The following is a 23694-nucleotide window of genomic DNA, read 5'->3' on the forward strand; positions in this document are numbered from 1 at the left end:
TGTATCTGCCCACAGCAATCCTGCAGTGCATCACTGGCCGGATGCCTGAACAAAAAGGTTCCACTGAGCAAGCTTCTCAGCCTCTCGGTGCCTTTATTAGCTTTTTACCTCCCTGGGGTACTATGGCTTCCAACAGAGGCAGATGGATCAATGACTTGCCACAGCCACTGAGAACCGTGAATGAGCAAGTTAGCAGCTGATTGATTGACAGACCTGAGAGGGGATGCACAGAGCCTGGGAGAGATGGGGACCTTCCTAGGTTGCTCTCCCGCTCTGCTAGGTGAGATTACTCCAGCTTTCATGTGCTTAATCAGGAGCTGCCATGAGAAAAAAGGTGAAGTCTTCTCTCTGTCACTCAGGATGTCTGACAGAGAAAGCCACATGCCCAGAGATTGAGATGCAGCCCTGTGAGCAGTTGCTACCACTCTTTGGTTCACACACTCACTGTGCTCTGTCTAGTCTGGCGTGATCTGTGTTCTTCTGACTAGAGATTTATATTACCTTCATCAACAGGAGCTAACTTTTTTATATTAGGATATTTTGTACAGGGCTTTATATTATCATGTATTTAGTAGGATTGCTAGTTTGATAAGTGGTTGAGCTACAAATAATGTGAATCTTTAAGAATACCAAGATGTCAAATAGATTGATAGATTTTTAAAAAGACAGCTAAGTTAATCTTATGTGCATATTTTTTGAGACAATATAACATCATACTAATATTGTATTATAGACTATGTTGGTTTTCCTCATTTTATTTATTTATTTTGCATCATTCTAAACTTAGGTCTCTGCTCCATCCTCCTTTGTACTTCTGAATTATTTTTGTTGTTTTTAACAAAGTTAAAATATTCTTTCCTTTTTTTTTTTCAAGACAGGGTTTCTCTGTGTAGCCTTAACTATCTGGACTTGCTTTGTAGACCAGTCTGGCCTCAAACTCACAGAGATCTGCCTGCCTATGCCTCCTTGAGTGCTGGGAGTACAGGTGTGCACCACTGCCCCCAGCTTAAAATATTCTTTATTCTGTTATCTTGATAGATGCTGGTGAATACTTACTGACTTTACATGACTTTCAGCTTGGGGCCCTATTAGTTAAGAACTTTTCAAACAAGGAGCTCTGCAGAGTTGGAAAAAGTATACAATTCATCTGTTTCCCTACAAGAAGATAAGATGGGGGACCCCAGGAAACACTGAAACACCATTCAAAGTGCACAGATATATGTGCAAATAGACAGTGCACGGAGCATTCTTCTGCAGGTGTGCAAATAGTCTTAGAGAGTACACAGGAACACTCTCCTGCAGGCGTGCAAGTAGACTTAGAGAGTGCATGGGAACACTTGACTGCAGGTGTGCAAATAAACTTAGAGAGTACATGGCAACAGTCTCTGCAGGTGTGACAAAAAATCAGGGCAAAATGCCATGTTGGAGGGAAGGCTTCCTCCAAACCAGAAACCTGCAACAAATTAAATGACCTGTGTAAGACAAAAGTTTAGAAAAATACTTTTAATACAATGGAGAAGCTGTGGATCCTAAGATGTTGTCTACTGTTAGCATCCCTTCCGGCCCACAGAGTCAAACCGTTATCTATCTATTCATTTATTATGAGTGTTTTGCCTACACGTGTGCATGGAGTACCTACAGAGGCCAAAAGAGGGTGTCTGATGTCCTGGAATGATTGTGAGTGGCCTTGTTGGTGCTGAGAATTGAACCTGCATCCTCCGCAAAGGCAGCAAGTGCTTTTAATCCCTGAGCCATCTTTCTGTGAAGTTGCCCTAGCTGGATGATACTCACTGTGTAGGCGAGATTTGCCCTGAGTTCATGGTGATGCTCTTGCCTCTCTCTCCTGAGTGCTTGGATTGCTGACTTGCACCAGCATCCTCAGCAAAGGAAATTGTGATTTCCAGTGGATTTCTACTCTGGGTTCCCCGAAAAGCTTCTAAAAACAATTTGAAGTATTTGACAAACCTATATGTGCAGAAAGTATTCTAAGTGCTGTATAAAATGATCCCCACAACCCAATTAATGAATGCATCCGTTACCTCCCTTAGTTACAGTGTGTGTGTGTGTGTGTGTGTGTGTGTGTGTGTGTGTGTGTGTGTGTACACGTGATGATGACAAACTTTGTCTTAAGACCGTGCCTTCTTGCCTAAAGAAAGTGTGACCAGAATGAAGTGACCAGCATTGCTTTGTCATTTCAGGCAGCCAGAGGGCCATTTTCAAACAGGCCATGAGACACTGGGAGAAACATACCTGTGTGACCTTCGTAGAGAGGACAGATGAGGAAAGCTTTATTGTTTTCAGTTATAGAACCTGTGGGTAAGTAGGAAGACTGCCTCAGTACAATATAAGGTAACAGATGGAAGGATACGAGGTCTGGAATGTTCTGTCATACTGTGCATTTCCACTGAGCTGTGGTATACCAGAGGGCAGGGCTTGCTGGAAGCTCTTTGTCCCCAGTGAAATCACAAAGCAGGTGAGTCCATAGTGCGGCTCCTGGAAGACTAGCTCACTGTTGGTGGGTCTGTCCCCCGGACAGCATGGCTGATGTTTCATGTGGGGAAAGTGACTCCATTGAAGAACTGATAGCTGATGAAGTGGCAGGTTTACCCTGCTCTCAAGTGGGTATTCAAATGTATGTATTTCTGCCATGTTAGAGGCCCCAAGAGCTTACAGACTTCCTAAAGAAAACAGAATGCACAATTAAGTGAGTGGGTTATTATGGAAGAAACCTGTTAGGCTAGCTAGACACACAAGCATTGAGGACAGTAGTTGAGGTCCCCAGTACCTGTGTAACAGCCAGGTGTGGTGGGTGTGCCTATAACTCCAGAGCCGGGGCCCAGAGCCGGGTGGATCCCCAGAACACTACCCATCCAGGCTTGCCAAAACGGTGAGCTCTGGGTTTTCTGAAAGTCCCTGGTCAAAAAACAAAGTGGAAATCAATAGAGAAAAATCCCTGACATGGACCTCTGGTCTCCACACATGCATGCAAGGGTAAGTACAGTGGACACACACACACACACACACACACACACACACACACACACACACACACACTCACACCGTGATATCTATCATGCTGATAAATGTACAAGATATGCTCTCTTACCAAAAGGAAAAGCCTCGTATATTGAATTTTAAAAAAAAATCCCAAGCACATACTCTTCACATGGATGATTACTAAAGAAAACGAGTGAACTTGGAAAGGAAAGGGAAAGAAATTGGCAGAAAGTGCGAGCGAAGAAGGAGAGGCCAACAACAAGTTCATGTACAAAGAAGACCTTCTCTGCTTGGGTTTAAAATTTTAAATTAATTAGCTAATTAATTTTTCAGTGCTGGGCATCAAAGCCAGGGACTTGTGCATATTAGACAAGTGCTCTACTATTGACCCATACCCACAGCTTTCTTCTCATTTGTAAAGTCAGAATCTAAAAAAAAAAAAGGATCTTTATAATGAGAAATGGTACAAGCTATGGTGAAGGTAAGGCTGTTATCCGTCTTCACTCACCACAGCATAGCTTCAGGAATCATGAGACAAGCCTAGTGAACCAAAGAGGAAAATGCAGGGAAAAACAGCACTAAGACACTTTCTTTATTTCTCTAAGACCAAATAGGTCAGCATCAAGTTGACCAAAAAAAAAAAAAAAAGAGATTTGTAGATAATTTGGAAGATATAATTGATAGGGTTGATTCTGCAGGTCTGATAGTTTATACCATGATGCCATGTCCTTAAATGCACACGGAAGACTGAGAGACCTGTCTGTCCACTAAATAGCTCAGTAGCCTGGGGAGCTGGCTTCCTAGTAAAGTGCTTTCTGAACCAGTGTGAGGACCTGAGTTCAGACTCTGAGAGCTTACGTAAAGCCAGAGGGAGCATGGGATTCTGTAGCTGCAGCATCCCCATGGGGAGATGAGAGGCAGAGAGGGTTCTGAGGGACCCTCAGAAGCTCACCGGCCAGGTAGCCTGGTGAACTCTACAGTGAACAGCAGGAGGCCCTGTCTCAAACAAGGCAGAACGTGAAGACCAACACCCTAGGCCGTTCTCTGACCTCTACGTGAGCGCTCTGGCACACATATGCCCCCCCCCCATTTTAAAAACAAAAATAAACAATTGATTTTAAGAAGAACATCTCAATAGGTTGTAAAAGTTAGAAACAGCGTTAAAACAGTCTCACATTGCAAAGCAAATGGCATGGAAATAAAAATAGAATAAACATTTCTCTTTTGTTAAAAACTCCACTTGCTCTATAGGCATTATTTATCAGGCAATCAAGGTTAAAAAGCTGTAACGTCTAGTAATTTCTACAATTCAAAGGGAAGGAGATAAAGCTAAAGATATGTTCACAAAATATCCACATTGCTAATTAAGAATGACGATGGCATCATTAACTCATAGAAGCGGTGATCTCTTAATTGTGCTCCTCCCCGTGTGTGTGTGTGTGTGTGTGTGTGTGTGTGTGTGTGTGTGTGTGTGTAAACCACCATCACAAAAGAATAAGCCTAATGAGAACACAAGGCAAAACATTATAGGGTTAATAAACCCAGCAGTGAATTCTTTGATCAAATAGAGGCAGCGGATAACTACTTGAGGCAAGAAAAAGGGACAGTGCAGAAACACACAAAACTAGAAACAGAGAAGACGGACACAGCCACAGAAATGGCAGCAGAGTCTCAAATAGCTGCTGGCAACACCAAGGGTAAGAAACGCGGCCAGTTCCAAGGCACAACCCCATAACCTGTTTTTGTTTGTCTGGGACAGGCTCACCACATAGCCCTGGCTGGCCTGGGACTTATGTAGGCCAGGCTGGCCTCCCCTGACTCTGCCTCTAGGACCTTTCCTTAAAAGGTGAGCTCTACCATGCCTGGCCCCAATACCCTTTTCTTTTTTTTTTTTCAAATTGGCATATAGTGTGTTAGATGCCATTGGGGCATATTTTAACAACATGTACTTTTGTGGTTCTTGTCCCCCCCCCTCCCCAATCCCCTTGTAGTCTCCTCCTCCCAGACCCCTTTCCTCTTTCCTGTCCTATGTGTCCTTTTGCCCACTATCCATCCTTTCTCATCACCGAACAGTATCCTCTCTTAGCACCTAAGTTTTTCTATTTTATTCATATTTGCCTGCTTACACATATACACTATAGGCTAGGATTTGTGTGTGCAGTTTTTGTCTTTCTGAGTTTGCATCATCTTGTTAGTATTATGCTTTATAGAGCCGTTCACTTTCCTGATCTTACTCTTCTTCACAGCTGAATAGCATCCCACTGTGTATGTGTAACACTTCCTCACTCTCCACTAGCCTGTTGATGGACACCTAGGCTGTTCAATATTCTTGCTGTCATGAATACAGGCAGCAGTGATAAACACAGACTGCAATGTCCCCATGGTAGCATACAGGGCTCTTTGGGTGCAGGACTGGTACAGATGGACAGAACAGTAACTTTTAAAGAAACCGATAAACAGAAGGAAGAAAGACTTTCCCTCGAAGTACCAAATCCAGAGTCTCACAAGGAATTCTTTTAGAATTTTCAATGTTATTTTAATATGAAAACTTTGGAGCATGTAAGAGAAAGAACATTTCCAAATCTTTTTAGAGAAAAGCACCTATAATGGATAAAGAAATTAACAAGTACAGATGTGCCTTACACAAACAGCTCTGCAGAATTCCAACTAAGATGTTAATTCCAGTGGAAAAGCAGAAGGAAGGCTACCAACCAGTTTGTCTACAGAAGAAGACCTGTTCACAACAAGGAAGAAGTTTGCTGCATGATTGACAGACCAGAGAGAGGATCTGGGCATATCTCCACAGAGCTGAAGGTGTCTGCACTGCCAGCATGCACTTCTGTTTCAAAAAAGAAAAATAAATAAATAAGTTAATTAATTAATTAATTAAAAGTATTGCAACAATAGATGCCAGGTATAAAAGTGCAAATTTTCATGCACACAGAAGCTTTTTTCATGTACGTGTGTAAGCTTTATGTTTGTACAAGAGCATATTAACCCTAGAAGTACTTCTGTTAGAACCGAGAGCAGTTCAAAGAGATTCCACAATTATTTAACATCATTCTGGGGATGCTAACATGCCGAGGCAGGAGAGTGGAGTCAACCCTGTGGAGATGGGCAGAAACAAGGCCAAGGCTGCATTATTGAGAATTAATGTGACCTTGTGCCTGGAAAGCCCAGTCAAAGTCAACTGAGAAACTAAACACCTAAGTGACTCTACTAAAGGGACTGATGACAAAATGAATGAAAAGTTTTAAACATGTTCTTCATTCATGCACAGTCTGATATAGTTTTATAATGGGAAAATATTTTTGTTGTCTTTGGATAAGGGTGTTATATAGGGTGAGAGAGCTCAGTCTTTTGCAACATTGACATGTATATTTACATGCTCAATACAACATATGTGGGTGCAGGATTATTGGATGTTTTAATAAAAAAAACATATTACTCAGGGAGGCAGAGGCAGGTGGATCTCTGTGAGTTTGAGGCTGGCCTGGTCAACAAAGCAAGCCAGGACAGCCAAGGCTATACAGAGAAACCCAGTCTGGGGAAAAAAAAAAAAAAGGATTTTTCCTATCTGTATGAGTGTTTTGCCTGTGTGTATGTTTGTGCCCCTTATGAAGGCCTAGTGCCTCCAGAGGCCAGAAGAGGGCATCAGACTCATGGTAGCTGACATTACAGGCTGTTGTCATGTGAGGGCTGGGGACTGAACCCAGCTCCTCTGCAAGAGCAGCAAGTGCTCTTAACCACTGAGCCATTTCGCCAGAGCCTTTGGTTTCTATTTTATACCTTTATTAAGTATTCTGATAAGCCTGGTGCAGTGGTGTACACCTGCAATCCCAGCATTCCAGAGGTTGAGGCTGGCATAGCAAGAATTTTAAGGTCAGCCTGAGCTACATAATGAGTTCTAGGCTACCCTTGGCTGCATAGTTGAGTAATAATGCTAAAATGCTGGAGGGATACCTCAGTGGGTAAGGATGCTTGCCCTGGAAGCTTGAGGCTCTAAGGTTATATTTCCAGCATCCACTTCATTCTTCAACAAGTCCACATGCATACAAGGATGTGTGTACCCTCACACTAATGTGCTGCTATCATCACACACACACACACACACACACACACACACATACACACACACACACACACACACACACACACACACACACACACACCACTCAATGGCTAAACAATAATAAAGTCTTATAAAACCAGTGTTTACCTATGATTATGGCCAGTATAGAGTCTCACTCAGGCCATGGATAATGACATCCAGAGGCCCTTTCTAGAACTCAGCCACCTATTTCTTGTCCTCAAAAAAAGGCCCCATAGACACAAAATCAGAAGAGAGATGGGTGTAGGCACACTATACTCTGGGTAGGAAGCCCATTTCTGTCTTCAGGTTCTAGATGACCTGTGGCCACCAGAAGGCAGATGCATTCTGGGTGAATTAGGGCCTTGTTGAGTGGAGTTGGACAATGAGAAAATTCTACCTCCGAAATGTCTTTTTTTTTTTTTAATTTAATGCACCTTTACACCATGGGTGGCAAGGTGAAGTGGAAACAGAGCTTGCCTCTTTCTTTTGATATTCTCATATTTTTCATCACCTAGCTGTTGTTCCTACGTGGGACGCCGAGGAGGAGGCCCACAGGCCATATCCATTGGGAAGAACTGTGACAAGTTTGGCATCGTGGCTCATGAGCTGGGCCATGTAGTTGGGTTCTGGCATGAGCACACTCGGCCCGACAGAGACCAGCATGTCACCATCATCAGAGAGAACATCCAGCCAGGTAAGGGACCTTGGGTGGAGTCTAGAAGCCAGCAAGGTCGGATGCCCACAGGCTTTGGGTCAGTGAGGGGAGGGCCTGCTGGGAGCTGCTCAGGCTTATGGCTGGTGGCTGCGGCAGCGACCCTACTCTGCAGGCGCTCGTTATGTGCTCTGCCGCTGTCCACCTGAGAGGCCTTCCTGAGAACGCACATACTGAAGCTTATGGCTTATGGCAGAGTAGAAACCATGATTCCCCATGTTGTAAGAGGCAGTGAAATCTAGCCACAGTTTCATAAATGGCAGTGTTGGGGCTGGTTAGCCAAAAGAGTTCTCCTGGCAGCTTTCATAAGTCACCCTTGCTGTGCAATACAGCCTTTTGAAATTGCAATGCGATTAAGAAGCAAATGCATGTAAAAAGCACCCTGCCCTAATGCAAACAGCACATGCAGATCAAACATGTATGCATTCTCCCATGTCAGAGCCCCATGAGGCAGCACTGGCTTAGAAGTGACACGCTAGGGAGGTTGAGGCAAGAGGATCACAAGTTGGAGGCCAGCCTCGACTATGAGTGAGTGCAAATCCATCTCAGGCAACTAATGAGACCTTGTCTCAAAACAAAGAAACGCAAACAAAAACCTGCAACCAAAAAGTCAATATTCAGTATGAAAGTAGCTAGCTGAGTTGTATGGCTCCTTTAAATCTCTCTGTGTGTGTGTGTGTGTGTGTGTGTGCGCGCGCGCGCGCGCGCGCGTGCATACATGTATGTCCACTTGTTTGTGGCATGTAGAGGCCAGAGAACAACCTTGGGTGTTGTTCCTCAGGGTCTCTCTATAATATTTTTTGAGACAAGGTTTCTCATTAACCTTGGGCTTGGCAAAGCAGCTACAATGGCTGGCCTCTGAACCTTAGGGATCCAGCCAGCTCAGTCCCCCAAGGCTAGAATTACAACCTCAGACCACCAAGCCAGCCTTTTTACTTGGGTTCTGGGAATCGAACTCAAGTCGTAACGCTTGTGAGGTGAGCACATCCCCGACCAAGCTCCCCGGATTGCTTTAAACCTGCTTCCAAGGACTGATCATTTGGGGTTTAAATTTCCTGCTTATTTTCTTGTTTCTTCACATTGTAAGATCAGAACTTTGGGTGATTTTTCTTTCTAACGAAATAGTTTTGGGCAAGTAGATTGAGTGCTAATCTATCTGCGAGCACAGTTGAAAGTTTCAAATGGCATTTGGGGACGGGTGTTGGACAGTGGGACAGAGAGAACATAGGGCTTGCCCTATGTTTTAAATTTCTAATCTATCCCAAACAGTAACAAGAAGCCCAACAAGCCCTGTTGTCTGGTTGCCCAAGCAACAGGAGCTGCAGGCAGTTGCCCTGGGCCCCCTTTCTCCCCAGCTTCCCTTCGCGGTCTGCCTTGTTTCCATGGTCCTTAACAGAGTGTTGTGTCGCAGGTCAGGAGTATAATTTCTTAAAGATGGAAGCCGGCGAGGTGAGCTCTTTGGGAGAGACCTACGACTTTGACAGCATCATGCATTACGCCCGGAACACCTTCTCAAGGTCGGAACCTTTGCTGGGACGTCTGTCTTATTGCACCCGCCTCAGGCTTGGGTAGGAGTCCTGAGGTCTGCGGAGAGTGAGCGGGTGCCGGCATGCTCCTACCACGGCTGGCCTGTTCATCCTTGAAATACAGTGGCCTCTGGGCTGCAGTGAAACACAATCTAATCATGTTCTTGCTAATAAGATTGAGTCCCGTTGAGAAGCTGGCATTTCCATCATGCCCCCGCGTCACAAGGAGCAAACTGGAAAAGAGAAATCATGGAAGGGTCATCTGGGAGGATAACCCGGAGGCCTTTTGTGGAATTCCCATCGGGTGGGGGCATTGCTAACTAATATATATCCCGAACACATCGGGAGGTGTTTTTCCCATTGTCCTGGAAGGGGCTCTGTGTGTTGGAAGCTAGGCTGTGTCAGGCATGGAAGGGCTGTAAATCGCAGGCTCTTTTCAAAGACAAAGAAAGCCAGGCTCTAGCCATCTCGAGAGAGCTCAGGTGTAGCAGTACGCCATTATTTCACGGGTGGTTTTTCCTCCCATCCTTAAGCTCCCAAAATAACGATTCGTGAGACTCATTAAATATTGTACAAATACCTAGGCCATATGGCTAGGCTCTTCTCTGACTAGCTCATAACTTAAAATAACCAATTATACCGATATATACATTCTGCCACGTGGCTGGTTACCTGAGCCCAGGCACCACGCATCCATGTTCCTCACGTCTTGCCGCTGAGTCTTGAGCACCTGGCTCTTTCCCAGAATCCCTTCTGCCTGCTGGATGTCCTACCTATTTCCTGCCTAAGCCATAGGCCATAGGTTTTGTTTTGTTTTTTTAATTGACAGGTGTTGCATGCATACAATAGACAAGATATTCCTTCCACTCTCAGAACCCAGATGAGAGTGAAAACAAAGACACAGGTTCCCGCTTTCAGGTCCCAGGGAATGGGTGCTACTCACCAATGAAGGGCTGCACCTGCTTTTACCTCAAACACCCTTGGGGTCTGTCGCATGTGTGGAGCTGAGCAGGGAGATGTGGAGGGTTCTCCACACTGCTCCTGTGTCTAGGCCCTGTAAGTGTCTGTGCACAGAAGAGCATCCCCACAAGTCCCAGCTGGTAGGTCTTTCCAGTCCTTAAAGAAAACACATTTCCCCCTGTTGGCTGTTAAGCATCTTCCTACACTAGTCTGTTCATTTATCTAATCCTCCCTCCAGAAAGGTCTGAGGTGGTTTCCAACACACACACACACACACACACACACACACACACACACACACACACACACATGCTCTTGCACAAAAGGGTTACATGGGAAAACAGAGCAATGCTGAAGTGAAGTCTAGAGTGAAGTCAGTGCTCAGAAAACATATCATCAGGCTGTGAAGCTCATCAGTGCAGGCAGCAAATCCTGCCTGTGCTTCCTAGTAGGCATGGCAAAGAGGAAAACAAGGCGTTCCTGAGTCTCCTTGGGAGTGTTGGCTCTGGATAGGAAACCGGTTGCTGAGAGCTCTTTGGCTCTTAGGGAAGGTGTCCTAGCCATGAGGTTGCCAATCTGGTAAAACCGAGGTTCCTCAGGGATGCTGTTCCTCTGGGCACATACCTGCTTCAGTTGTGGCCTGCCTGCTGCAGGCTTCCCAGCCTTTTCATCTGAGAGAGCTGCTCAGATCGGTTTCTGGTGGTTTCCTTCTGAGATGGGTGAAGCAGCTGCTCTCTGGGCCCCTTCCAGCTCCAGCTCCGTGCAGCAGCAATCTCTGAGTCTGGCACAGGTGAGTGAGGGGTAGACAGGTGATTCTGTGCATTACCACACAGGGAATCTGAAGCAAAGGGGCCTCCTCTTCTGAACTGGTAAACTAGGCCCTTGGGGGTTTGTTTTGGAGTTGGGAGGTGTTCTAGTTTCCTTTTTTTTTTTTTTTTACTGTGATAAAATACTCTGACAAAAAGCAACTTAGGAGGAAAGGATTGATTTCATCTTTTATTTCCAAGTCATAGTGCACCATTCAAAGAAATAAGGGCAGGAACTTGAAACAAACCATAGAACAGTGGTTTTCAGCCTTCCTAATGCTGCGACCCCTTAATAAAGTTCCTCATGTTGTGGTGGCCCCCAACCCTGCAATTATTTTGTTGCTACTTCATAACTGTAATTTTGCTACTGCTGTGGGTTGTAATATAAATATTGATATGTGACACCCTGCCTCAAAGGGGTTGAGACCCACAGGTTGAGAACCACTGCCACAGAGAACTATTGCTTTCTGGCTCACAAACAGGCCCATGCTTAGTCTCTTCTCTCTCTCTCTCTCTCTCTCTCTCTCTCTCTCTCTCTCTCTCTCTCTCTCTCCCTCCCTCCCTCCCCCTCTTTCTCTCTCTCTCCCCCCTCTCTCCCTCCCTCTCTCTCTCTGTCTCTCTTCTCTCTCACTTTATGTCCTTTTGTTTTATATGCATGTGTGTTTTGCCCGCATGTAGCTGAGTGTACCCCACTGTGCCTGGTGCCCTCAGAGCCATCACATTGGATCTACAGAAACTAGAGCTGTGGACTGTTATGAGCTGCCATGTGGGTACCAAGGTGGGTACCAAGGGATGATCCTTGGGCCAAACCCACAAAATAATCACACCTCATCCAAAATACCTAGAGTCCCTAGGAGGGAGAGCGGCTAGGGGACAGAACTGGGGTGTGATGGGCAGTGGTTGCAGAGCAGTGCTCCCCGAGGCTGACTTCCGCTACTTCTACAATACCTACAGCTGCACAATTTTCCTACCAAACTAGTGTCCTAAACCACAAATTATTGTTTTTGGGGTTTTTTTTTTCCCCGTTACTCTGGGTCAGCCCAGTTCATTCTTCTCTGGTCTTGCCCAGAGACACAGCAGCAGTCATTCGGCAGCTTGACTGGGCTGTGGAGTCTAAGATGGCCAGCCAGTCATACATCCAGTGCTCAGTACCAGCTGGCCGTAGCCCGTGGTCTTCCTTTCCGTGACCTCTCAGCCTTCAGTAGATTTGGCCAGGCCCTTCTCTGCTTAAGGACTCAGGGCTGTTAGAGGGCAGCCTGGGTAGCTGCAAGCCTCCTAAAGACCAGGCTCTGGAGCCTGCGTGACATTATTTCTGTGACGTTCTCCCTCTTAATGAGAGAAATGACAACTGGTATTTCAAAGGGACATCACTATCAAGATGGTGAGGTGCATTATTTAATCTTCTACCCTAGCCCCTCCTATCAGCTCTTGCCCAGGAGTTTGGAAATCCACCCCCCCCCCCCCCGCCCCAACACTTAAGTATGTTTTGCTGGTTTCTTGCATGAAGTTTTAGAAGGCTGTTTTTTGTTTTTTGGCATTTTGTTAAGCGGCTTCATTTCTTTACTTCTTAAGTGCAACTCTTTCCTCTTCTGGGGCTGCACGGTACCTTGCCTCTCAGCTTGTGAAAGAGCAGTGAATTGCCTGCAGAACACAAGCCTGTGGGACAAAGCCCTTCCTGCTGATGGGAAACGGGGTCTCTGAGTCTCTTTACGACCTGAGCTGTCTCCTTTCAGCTCTGTTCCCTCTGGTTTTATGGCCATTTCTTCTCCTTTCCCCCTTGGTTGGTCCCAGGCGGGTGGGGAGTAATGTCCTTAGAAGTTTTGCTGGGCACAGGTCCAGGAGATGAGGAGACAGCTCTCTGGTACAGGGATGTCTTTGTTTGGAAAACTCAGAGCTGACATTTTTATCCCCTAAGGCATCTGCCAAATCTTCTCAGTTTAGCCTGAAGTCGGTGCTGGGCCCTGTTCATCCAGAAAGGGGAAAGAAGCATTGCTCCAGTGCTGCATACAGGATGGCTCTGAGAGCACACGCAGAATCCAGGAACCCAGGGAACTGCCCTGATGTCCTAGCTCCAAAGACTGGGTGTGAGGCCATGTCGAGCCTGCTACTTTGTCTCAAGCCTTCTGTGTGCTCATGCCAGCACCTACTGTGCATGGAAGCACAGTTCTGTGAGCACTCGACAAAACGATGAAAACATCTGGCAGAAGGTTCCAGGCCTGCCTAGGTGCTGGGGCTGGCTCTCCACTTTTATCTCTGTCCCTATATCAAGTCACTTGGGGAACCTAGTGACAATAGGCTTGGCTCCCAGAATCCTCTGAAGATGAAACGACAGGAAGGGTCTGACACATTGGAAGGCACTAAAAACAGTGGAAGAGGGAACATGGTCTATATAGGCCAAGCCCACTGGCGGCTTTGCCAGTCAACCACTAAGCCACAGGCTACTCCTTACACAACACCGTTGTTGTCTGTGCTGCAAAATTCCTTCGTCAGGGAAACTGTCACAGGGTGCCATGTTTTTTTGTTTGGGCAGAAGTGTCTCTGTTGAGCAGCGGATAAACAAAGTCAGAATTTTAGTTGTCTTAGGGGTCATGATTTAGAGTTTAAAACCTAGTATGAGGAGGGGAGAACAGCGGTGCCACTGAAGTGTCTTGGTGAACTCTGGGAAATGGGGACATGAGACTCAGAGAAAGTCAGGTCAGAGGGCTAAATGTTGGGCAAGGAGCCCCAACTCCGGGCTGGGTTCTCTTGGGCTCATCGGAGAGAAAGTGTGCTATGAGTCTGCCTGAGGGAAACAAGCATTTCGTAGCCACAAAGATAACAAGGTGATTGGTATAAGCAGAAAGCCATGGAGATGTGTCATGGCCAGTGTGGCAGAGAATTTAAGACAACACAGAGCTGGAGAGAGGGAGAGAGAGACAGAGACAGAGAGAGAGACAGAGACAGAGAGACAGAGAGAGAGAGAGAGAGATAGAGAGATAGACAGAGAGATCGAGAGACAGAGACAGAGACACACACACAGAGACAGAGAGACAGACAGAGACAGAGACACACAGGGAGAACAGTTAATAGCTAGGCTGTGTACGTTGTAGCTGGTTCTTTTGCATGTAAATAGCTATTCTGTGAAGTTCGTTGAAGATGGTGACTGGTTGTGGCTGCATAATTTAATCAAAGTGGAGTTTGTGTTTTTGGTATTTTTGCCCCCTCACTTCCTAAGAACAGAAAGGAAAAATCCAGTCTTGAGAAACTTACTTTTGACAGAGGAGAAAACATCACCAACACAACCGTAACACCAGATGGGAGGGGTAGAAAGGGTCCGAGAAGGCTTTTAAGACAGAGAGATAGCTGATGAGGAGTCAGTGAGTAGGCAAGACACGGGGGTAGGGAGGCTGGGGGTGGGTAGTTTGGGGAGATGACAGTATACACAGGAATTAGTTTGAGACCTAGAAGGAGATCACAATCTGAGTGAAGAGTTAATGAAAGCTGAACATCACAAAGGAATAGAGATGGTTCTTTTCAGAGAGTTGGTTAAGAAAGGAACAGAGGATACTTGGAGAAAGGACAACCTGTAGGACAAGCTTGGCACAGAGTCTACAGGCAGAGGAGGGGTCTTTTACTCTGCAGTGGGGTGTGACTAGGCCAGGGCTCAGCAAGGCATCTGGACGTACTCTTGTGTTTTAAAAATGACCTGGCATTTTAGATCTTAGTCACATGAGTATAGAGTAAGGTGCTAGGGCTGGAAGGTGTCATTATGACCAACCAGACAATCTCCTATGGTACAGAGGAGTAAATCGAGGCTCAGAAATGTTCAGAGGAGAGAAAGGGCTTGTCAAGTTAAACCCAACGGCAGAGGCAGGTCGGGCATAGGAATATCCAGCCTGGCATCTTTTGATGACCTCTAGTGCTCTTGGTTTAGCTCCAGGTCTATCTGATCTGGCCAGCAAAGCCACTCCAAGTCTAATTGAACAGCTCATCCACCTGTGCGTGCTGTCAAGCTGCTGGACCAGTTCCCAGGCTCTTCCTGAAGCAGCTCCAAGACTTATCTACACAGCTCCAGGGGGCACCACTCACACTGTGGTCTCCGAATGGTGGTGTCTGGTTTGTGCAACATGATGGCCCCAAGGCGAGGGCCTCAAGAGCTTCATGTGCACACTCAGTACACGGAAGGCAGGCTTCAGACTACTGCCCTAGGGTATATTTTTTTTGACTTGGCAGTTGCCTTCCCATTGGGAAATGAGTAGGCAGACGACGGGAAGGAACAGTGCAAGGCAGCTCAGAGTGAAAGAAACCACTCAGTCATGCGGCAGTGGGAGGGCGGCAAGCAATGGCTACAGGGATGTTGATGGGCTACCAGGAAAGAAAAAAAAAAAAAGACTGGGAGTCTCCTCACACATAGCCTGGCAGCCTTGACTTTTCTCTCTCTTTCTCTCTCTCTCTTTTTTTCTTCCTGTAGAGGAGTTTTCTTAGACACCATCCTCCCCCGTCGAGACGACAATGGCGTCAGGCCAACCATTGGGCAACGCGTGCGGCTCAGTCAGGGAGATATAGCTCAAGCCAGGAAGCTGTACAAATGCCCAGGTAACTGAGAGCCACGGGGATTCCCAGCGACTCCTAGAATCCCATGCTATACCACGCATGCTGTGTGCAAGCAAACCCCATCCCCTTGCTGGGAACTGGAAGGGCCGCTCCTTGGCAGCTGTGGTTGCTTGTGTCTTCGTTAGGAAGTGTGCAGTGCAGCGCAGAAGGCTGGACTGGCGAGGCACATAGCAGGCTCGGAGCCCATAGCCTGCTATGGAAGGCTTTTGAAGTTCCTTGGCAAAGCCCTGAGTGCAGAGGGACCAGTACACTGTGACCCATTGCTTCTTCTTTCTAGGGAACTAGGGAATGCGAATATGGCAAAGGAAGAACCATGAGCTTCTGGCAGAAAGACAGAGTGAAGGAAATGCTTTGGGGATGAGAGGGGCCCCGGTTCCCAAATGCTACAGTCAGAGCAAGCCTCCGTGCTGTGGCCTCAGGGTTGGTTAGTTATCAGCCATGTGCAGTTAAAGACCGGCGAGTGCCTTAGGGGTGGAGCAAAAGTTTGTTCTGAGCTACAGAAGCAGGCCCTTCTCCTCAGACTGGCCTCTTTGCCTCCCTCTCTATTCAGGTTTCATTTCTGTTGCTGTGATTGAATCTCCTGACAAAAAGCAATGGAGAAGAGGGAGGGTTTGTTTGGCTTAGGGTTTTGAGTTCCAATCCATTTTGGGGGAAATCAAGGCTGGAACTTAAACGGTCACAGTCAAGAGCATGGATCCTTCCTTGTTCGTTATCTCATGTAGCTGTCTCCTGTCTTTGCGTAACTTGGGACCCCCTGCCTAGGGCATGGTGCTACCTAGTAAGGCAGGGTCCTCCTACCTCAAATAACAACTAACAATGACGGCAATTTCCCACAGGCATGCCCACAGGCCAAACTGATCTAGACAATTCCTCAGTAGGACTCTCATCCCGGGAGTTCTATCTTGTATCAAATTGACATTTAAAACTAATCTAAGGCTGGGCGGTGGTGGCACACGCCTGTAATCCCAGCACTCAGGAGGCAGAGGCAGCCGGATCATTGTGAGTTCGAGGCCAGCCTGGTCTACAAAGTGAGTCTGGGACAGCCAAGGCTGCACAGAGAAACCCTCTCTCAAAAAACCAAAAACAAACCAAACCAAACCAAAAACCAAAAAACTAATCTGCTTTGGTATCTTTTCTTAGCTTGTCATCCTGGGGTCAGTGTCTTCCATTCAAAATGTTGACTGTAGCAGCCAAGTCTGTGCCACCGATGGGGCAGAATGAATATTAGGGGCTTGGGGAAAACAGAAGGAAGGTCCCATCACCAAACGGCTCCAGAGGCTTTTTCCATACCCTTCAAACCAGATGTGTTTTTGATTTGCGATGGAATTTTTGCAACTGGGGCCACTGGAGAAAACCTGGGCTGTGACACTGCCCTACCATGCAGGATCATGGGGACTGCAGAGTGCTGTGTAGGCTGCGTCCTCACAGAATGAGGAAATATCTTCAACCAGCTCTCAATCATCTGGGTGCATACTCCGGCCGAAATACAGGACACACATATCATATAACCTCTGAATTTAAAGCGAAATCTTATAGCAGTCCCTGGGAAATGCCATAGTATTTATTTAGTTACACTGTATATGCTGCTTATTTCCCAGAAGGCTTCCAGGCAGCTGGTAAATACTCTGGAGCACACAGTAATGCGTCTATTTTTGCAGAATGCTGATGATTATTCTAAAATAATTTCCACAGAACCCTTGGGGGGTGTTGGCTGCTGGGAGTGAGCCTCACTATGCCTGGCATTTGTTCTGTAATGTGATACTGAGGCCCCGACAGCCAGGATTTCCTGAGGCAAATGATGGGCAGCCCTCCACATGCCCTTTCCTGCAGCTCCAGAGGCAGCAGAGGGCAAGCCAAGGGGTCACTGGAAGCGAGGGCAGTGGCCAAGCAGAAGTGGCATCAAGAGACGGAGTAGATGGATCCTTGTGTCCTGCACTTTGTGGATAGCCCCCATGGTTGGGCTCTCTTAGCAAGGCACTGCCTTTGTTTTAGGTGGGTGTCAATCCCAAAGGTTCAGAAAATACAAATATCTTTTGCTCCCAAGCTACAGGAATCCCTCTTTCTTCATTGCTTTTAAGGATGAATCAGAAGTACTTTTTTTTTCTCGTGCAGGTTCTCTGTTCTAAGCTCATTCATTACAGGGTAACCATCGCTCGGTGGGTACCAAGCCCTGAGTGGACCCATTCCATCTGATGAGGGAGATCTCACTGCCCCTCCCCCCCCCCTGGAATTGGTCCAGCTCATGACTGGAGACTTGAGATCTGAACCCAGGTCAATCCACACTGTGTCCTGCGAGCCTTTGGCAGGAGCTCCGGGCTCTACTCCTTGGCACCAAGATGCTACTTTTGTTTGACCTGGCCAGAAAAAAATGAGCATCTACTTGGCTCTTTCCTGATCAGTCACTCACAGGGCTTTGGCTTGGGAAAGACAAAATGGGCCCAAGAGCACACTGTGGAGCATCCTGGGATAACTGCCTGTACCTCTGCGTTTTCTCTACTTTCTTGTTTGGTTGTTGGCTCTCTCAGAGGTGAATAGCAGAAAGCAAAGAATTTAGAGGGAGGCAAGATCAAACTAACGGCATAAATGAGTTTTGAAGAATGTTTTCTTTTGGCTTTCCTGACTTGTACTTCTGTGTTCTCCCTGCTTCAGTTGTTATTATTAGCAGTTATAAAGGCTCCAGTGTGGCTGGAGACATGAAACTCAGTGTTAGGGCACTTGTCTTGTATGCCCATAGCTCTGGACTCAACCTTTCTCATAATCAATCAATCAATCAATCAATCAATCAATCAGTAAATCATTTCTACAATCTCTGGAACACTCTGTGGGTGCCAGACCCTGAGTGAACCCATTACACGTGATGCATGCGATCTCACTGGCCCCCCTGTGTTGGTTCAGCTCATGGCTGGAGACTTGAGATCTGTACCCAGGTCAAGCCACACTGCATCCTGTGAGCCTTTGGCAGGAGCTCTGGGCTCTACCCCTTGGCCCCAAAATGCTACTTTTGTTTGCCCTGGCCAGAAAAAAAAAAAAAAAAAAAAAGAGCATCTACTTGGCTGTCTCCTCATCAGGGCTTTGGCTCGGGAAAGGCTTATACTCCTCAGGCCTGGGCGGGGTAGCTCAGATGGGAGCCTTGTGTGTGCCTGGATCAGAGTTGTTACTTTGCTTCTGCAGCATGTGGGGAGACGTTACAGGACACAACAGGAAACTTTTCGGCACCCGGCTTCCCGAATGGCTATCCCTCCTACTCCCACTGTGTCTGGAGGATCTCCGTCACCCCAGGGGAAAAGGTAGGTGAGAGCATTAACTTCCCTGATTGGATCAGTACATGTTGTGCACACACCTGGCTATCAGCTGCACCCCATACACATGAACGGTTAACACCAGTTTTAAAATAATTTATTCAGATTACATCCTGATTGTTTTCCCCTTGTTTGTATCTTCCTGTTCCCACCCTCCCTCCCTCTTTAGCCCTATTCCCCTCCCCTAGACCTCTGACAGAAGGAGACCTCCTCTCCTGATAGCCTGCTTCCCTTTCTTTTGTGGTGCCACCAGGAGTCCCCACCAAGGGGAAGTGATCAAATTGGGGGCACCAGACTTCATGTCAGAGGCAGTCCTCACTCTCCTCACAACCATGGAGAATGAGCTGTCCATTGGCTATATCTGAACAGGGGGTCTAGGTTCACTGCATGCATTGTCCTTGGTTGGTGCAGCACTTTGTGCAGGCCACCTTGGTCCAGATCCACCAGCCTTGATGGGCTCCTTGTGGGGCTCCTGGACCCTCTGGGTCCTGTAGGTCGGATCCCCCTCAGGACTATTGTGGCACTCTGGGTCAGGTAGGGTAGCAGGATTCTACCTTGTTCTGGTAGTGGTAGCAGCTGTTCTGAGTACCCACCGAGTGCCAGGAGCACCACGGCTTGCATTGCAGCCCTTGTCTTATGCCCTCACGGCCAGTCTTACCCGTACAAATTGACACCTGGCATGTACTAAGTGCCCACATAGATATGGATCAAGTTAACTGCCAGGCAAACCACGCTCTGTCCTCTACCTTGACAAACACACTGTTGTAAAACTATAGAGGACAAGTGTTTCTTGGCTCACTGGAGTGCTTTGGTAGGTGGCAGCGTGGCCGACATAACTGGCTTCTCTTCTCCAGCCTTCTATCTCCACCTGTGTTGATACCCTGACCCACACCCCTGAGCATCACGCACTTCAGCCTCTCAAGCAGCTGTTGCATGGCTGCCTTCCGATAGGGTGGCCAGACATGTGTCTGCTGTCAGATCCAGGAAGGAAGGCATGGCATGTCTTATAAGTGGCCTTAGGGAATGCCAAGGCCCTGGGTCCCTGGAAAAAGACATTAGGAGCTGTACGTAGCAAGCTCTGTACCCACAGTTCCTTTGGCCCTGAAGATTCCATGGCCCTCTAGAGCTGAGCTTAGGCCCAGGGCCTCTTTTCTTCCAATGATGGATTTGCCCTGCTCCACTACAGGGTGCTGTTATGTCCATTTTGTGGACAAGGAATGTGAAGGGAAATTGCCCAATCCCATAGTAAAATACAGAACTGGGCTTTGAACTCTGAAGTTTATCTTTTCTTAAAATATTTATTTTATATTTTAAGTATGTGTATATGTGTGTTTAAGGACATGTGTGTACATGTGGTGGGTGTACGTGCTTGTATGCATGTGTGGTATGTCCATGCATGTGAGTGTGTGTGTGTGTGTGTGTGTGTGTGTGTGTGTGTGTGCAGGTGCCCATGGAGTCCAGAAGAGCTGAGGCTGATCCAGATCCCCTGGAGCTAGAGTTACAGGCAGTTAATCAGCCACCCAACATGGGCAGTGGGAACTGAACTAGGGTCCTCTGCTAGCAATATGCACTTTTAACCACTGAGCCAGCTCGCCAGTCTTTATCTTTTCATTGTGTGCTCTACAAATCCAGACACTTTTCAAATTTTCTCAGACCAGATCAGGCCTCCTTCCTTGTGTCTAGGTAAGGGGATGTCCCTGTGTTCCCAGATTCTCTAGGAGCACCCATGTCTCAGCATGCCTTAACATCACAGCTACTGATGTGCTGGCCCATGAGAGCCCTTAAGCACACCGAGGACAGAGATTGTCCACATCAGTCCCAGCCTCTCACTTTGTATGGCACAGCCACGGCTCAATGAGCCTTTGCCAGATGGATATGTAGATGTACGAGGGTGGGGTGAAACCTGGACAACTAGTTGTGGTGGGGATAAACTGGGTATTTTTCAGGTGTCCGAGGCAGCCGACAGATATTCTTAATTTATAACTTTAAGTGTCCTGTGAGAGCCAGAGAACGGTGGCTAGGGCCCATTGAAAGCATTTGCTACAGACTGAAGTCTTTCCTCAGTAACCATGTAGGTCACTTAATTACATCCTTGTATCAACCCCACACACTGGATGCTGATACCCTGCTTCTCATATAGTAGAAAATTGGATTTACTCAAGGTGACTAAATTTGATGGAGAGTTGGGATGTGAGCCCACGCCATTAACAGCCTGAGAACCTGAACACTGGACCGTCAACTTGTTACACAGAGCAGACAGAGCTCACATACACCCCCACACACAAACACACAAACACACACACACACACACACACACATACACACACACACACACACTTGCACATGAACATGCACGCTCACAGTTAAGTATTAACTGTGGAAGTCTGCACATGAGTTAAAATCTCCAGCACCTGCACAAAAAGCCAAGCATGGTCCATACATGCCTATAACCCCAGCATCGGGGCATGGAGACAAGCAGATCCTGAGAGCTTGCTGGCCTATCACCATAGCCAGATGGCAAGCTTCTCGTTCAGTGAGAGACCCTGTCTCTAGGAAATAAGGGATGGGTGATAGAGGAAAACAGATGACATCTTCCTCTGCCTTCTGCATGTGTGTGCACAGATATATGCACACACACACACACACACACACACACACACACAGTGTGGTTTTCTTCTTCTCAAACCCAAGACTTAGATCTTTTGCTTGGATATGATTGTGTCTGTTAGAGGTGCTAGCAGGCAGGAGGCAGGAGGAGGCAGGAGGAGGCAGGAGGAGGAGGAGGAGGAAGAGGAGGGGGCCTGGTAATCCCCACATTGTTGACTTGCTGCGCAGCAGGGCTATGTGATATGTTCGGACCGTGTAAGCTTCACTAAGTCTCAATTATTAGTGCTCACTGGGGGCACAGAGAATATACATCGTTGAAATTCCTGCAATTATTCCCATTTCTGCTTCGCCCAGCCTTCCCTAGAGCTTCTGGTAATTAGCAAACTTGATTGATTCTTGTATCGCCTCTTGCCCATCACCTCTTCCCCATTGGTCTTTATGGTTCACTAACATAATTAAAATAATTAGCCTGGATAATTCTCCCTCTCGGTCAGACCATGAATGTGTTTCCAAGGAAGTTGTACTAACATTTTCTCACTGTAGTCTGAAAAGAGCAAAGACTAAAGAATTCTTGCGGGACCAGTTTATAAGCATTCCTGAACCCTACCACCTGATCACAAGCATGATGCAGCCTTGGTAGAAACTGAGGGACATCCCAATTTAAGATCCTCCTCAGCTTGGGTTCTCCCTAGGAATCTTATAGACATGTCCACGGCGCTCACGTACCCACATACAACCCCATCTGTTATTCTCTGGCTCTCACTCATCGTTTCCTAGGAGGCCACTGGGCTCTGTGGAAGAATCTGACTGCATGGGTATTGACCCTAAGGAAGGAGTGGGCACTCTCAGCGCTAATCAGGAGAGAAGGAAAGCCCGTGAGGGTGGGCAGTGTCGGCTGTGATATGCTAAGGGCATATGCAATATAGTCTGACTTTTAGAAGTGTGCTTATGGAGGACTAACCGTATGTCAGACACAGCTAGACACAGCACTAGTCACCTTGTATGCAGCTTTCCTCCACAACCTAGTGGTGTGCACATTGCTTTCCAGAAGAGAAGGTGAGCACTTCCTCAAGATTCTACAGTCAGTGAGGGGTGGAGCTGAGGTGTGAGTCCAGACCTGTCCGATTAGAGACCTCTGAGAGGGAGAGAGAACGGGGACGCCTACAGATCAGATGCCATGAGCAAGGCTTCTGTAACACTGAGAGAGCGTAGAGATAAGCACAGAGGCTGGGCTTGGAGAGTCTGGAAAACAAGCAGTTTGACGTATGAGGCAGTGGCAGAGGGGCTTCTTTAAGGGTTTCCTGAGCATGGGAGATGTGAGGTGTGGAAGACTGACCTAGAAGCTGTACTTGTGGGCAGCCTGGGAATCATCCCAACGGTAGCCGTTAGGAGGGGACATCGCAGAGGAACGACACAGTAACACACATTATAAGGCCAACCAGTAGGAATAACAAGATGAATACATTAGTGGGTGGACTGAAGGCTTGTGGAGACTACAAACCTTTAGAAGTGGGAGGTCATGGCTGAGGGGATGCTGATGCACTTGAGCTAACCCCAGACCTTCTGGAATGATTGATGGTGTTACAAGATCTTTTCATATCTCTGAACCTCACTGACCCTTTGCCTCCTCCCAAATCCCCAGTCTCAGCTCGCCCTGGCCCATCCTTTAATGTGTCTTTCTTTCTGTAAACCACCTAGCCACTTCAAAAGCTCAAGTGACTCCCCAGACGGAGCTAAAGGACCCATCTCCTTATGTTTACTCCCCATCCCGCCTAAGGTTTATTATTTGATGTCAGGAGGTTTCCTGTGTGTGTGTGTGTTTTGAGAAGACGCTCCTACTGCGGGCTAAGGGCTCTGCATGCTAAGGGGTAACATGAGAGCACTGGCACGGAAGATGCATCTTTAAGAATCAGGCTTTGTTGTTCAAACCTACTCTATGGTGATTCTTTACAGATCATCCTAAATTTCACATCCATGGATTTGTTTAAGAGCCGCCTGTGCTGGTACGATTACGTGGAGGTCCGGGATGGTTACTGGAGAAAGGCCCCCCTGTTGGGTGAGTGGACTTCGGCCTTAAGGAAGAAGAAAAGGGGTGTGTTCT

At 47.1% G+C, this 23694-nt stretch overlaps 1 protein-coding gene across 1 annotated transcript in view; it reads left to right on the forward strand.

Annotated features, from left to right (window-relative positions):
- The window catches only part of TLL2 (tolloid like 2), a 106944-nt gene that overhangs the window by 56517 nt on the left and 26733 nt on the right, over window positions 1–23694 (forward strand). Inside the window, exons 5-10 of the mRNA XM_084749680.1 lie at window positions 2199–2316; window positions 7606–7784; window positions 9214–9319; window positions 15545–15669; window positions 18859–18974; window positions 23547–23649. Coding sequence (XP_084605806.1) covers window positions 2199–2316; window positions 7606–7784; window positions 9214–9319; window positions 15545–15669; window positions 18859–18974; window positions 23547–23649 — 747 coding nt within the window. The remainder of the gene's footprint in view (window positions 1–2198; window positions 2317–7605; window positions 7785–9213; window positions 9320–15544; window positions 15670–18858; window positions 18975–23546; window positions 23650–23694) is intronic.

Source organism: Acomys minous (genome assembly GCF_964271855.1).
Source record: "Acomys minous genome assembly, chromosome: 2".
In the NCBI taxonomy this organism is placed as follows: domain Eukaryota; kingdom Metazoa; phylum Chordata; class Mammalia; order Rodentia; family Muridae; genus Acomys; species Acomys minous.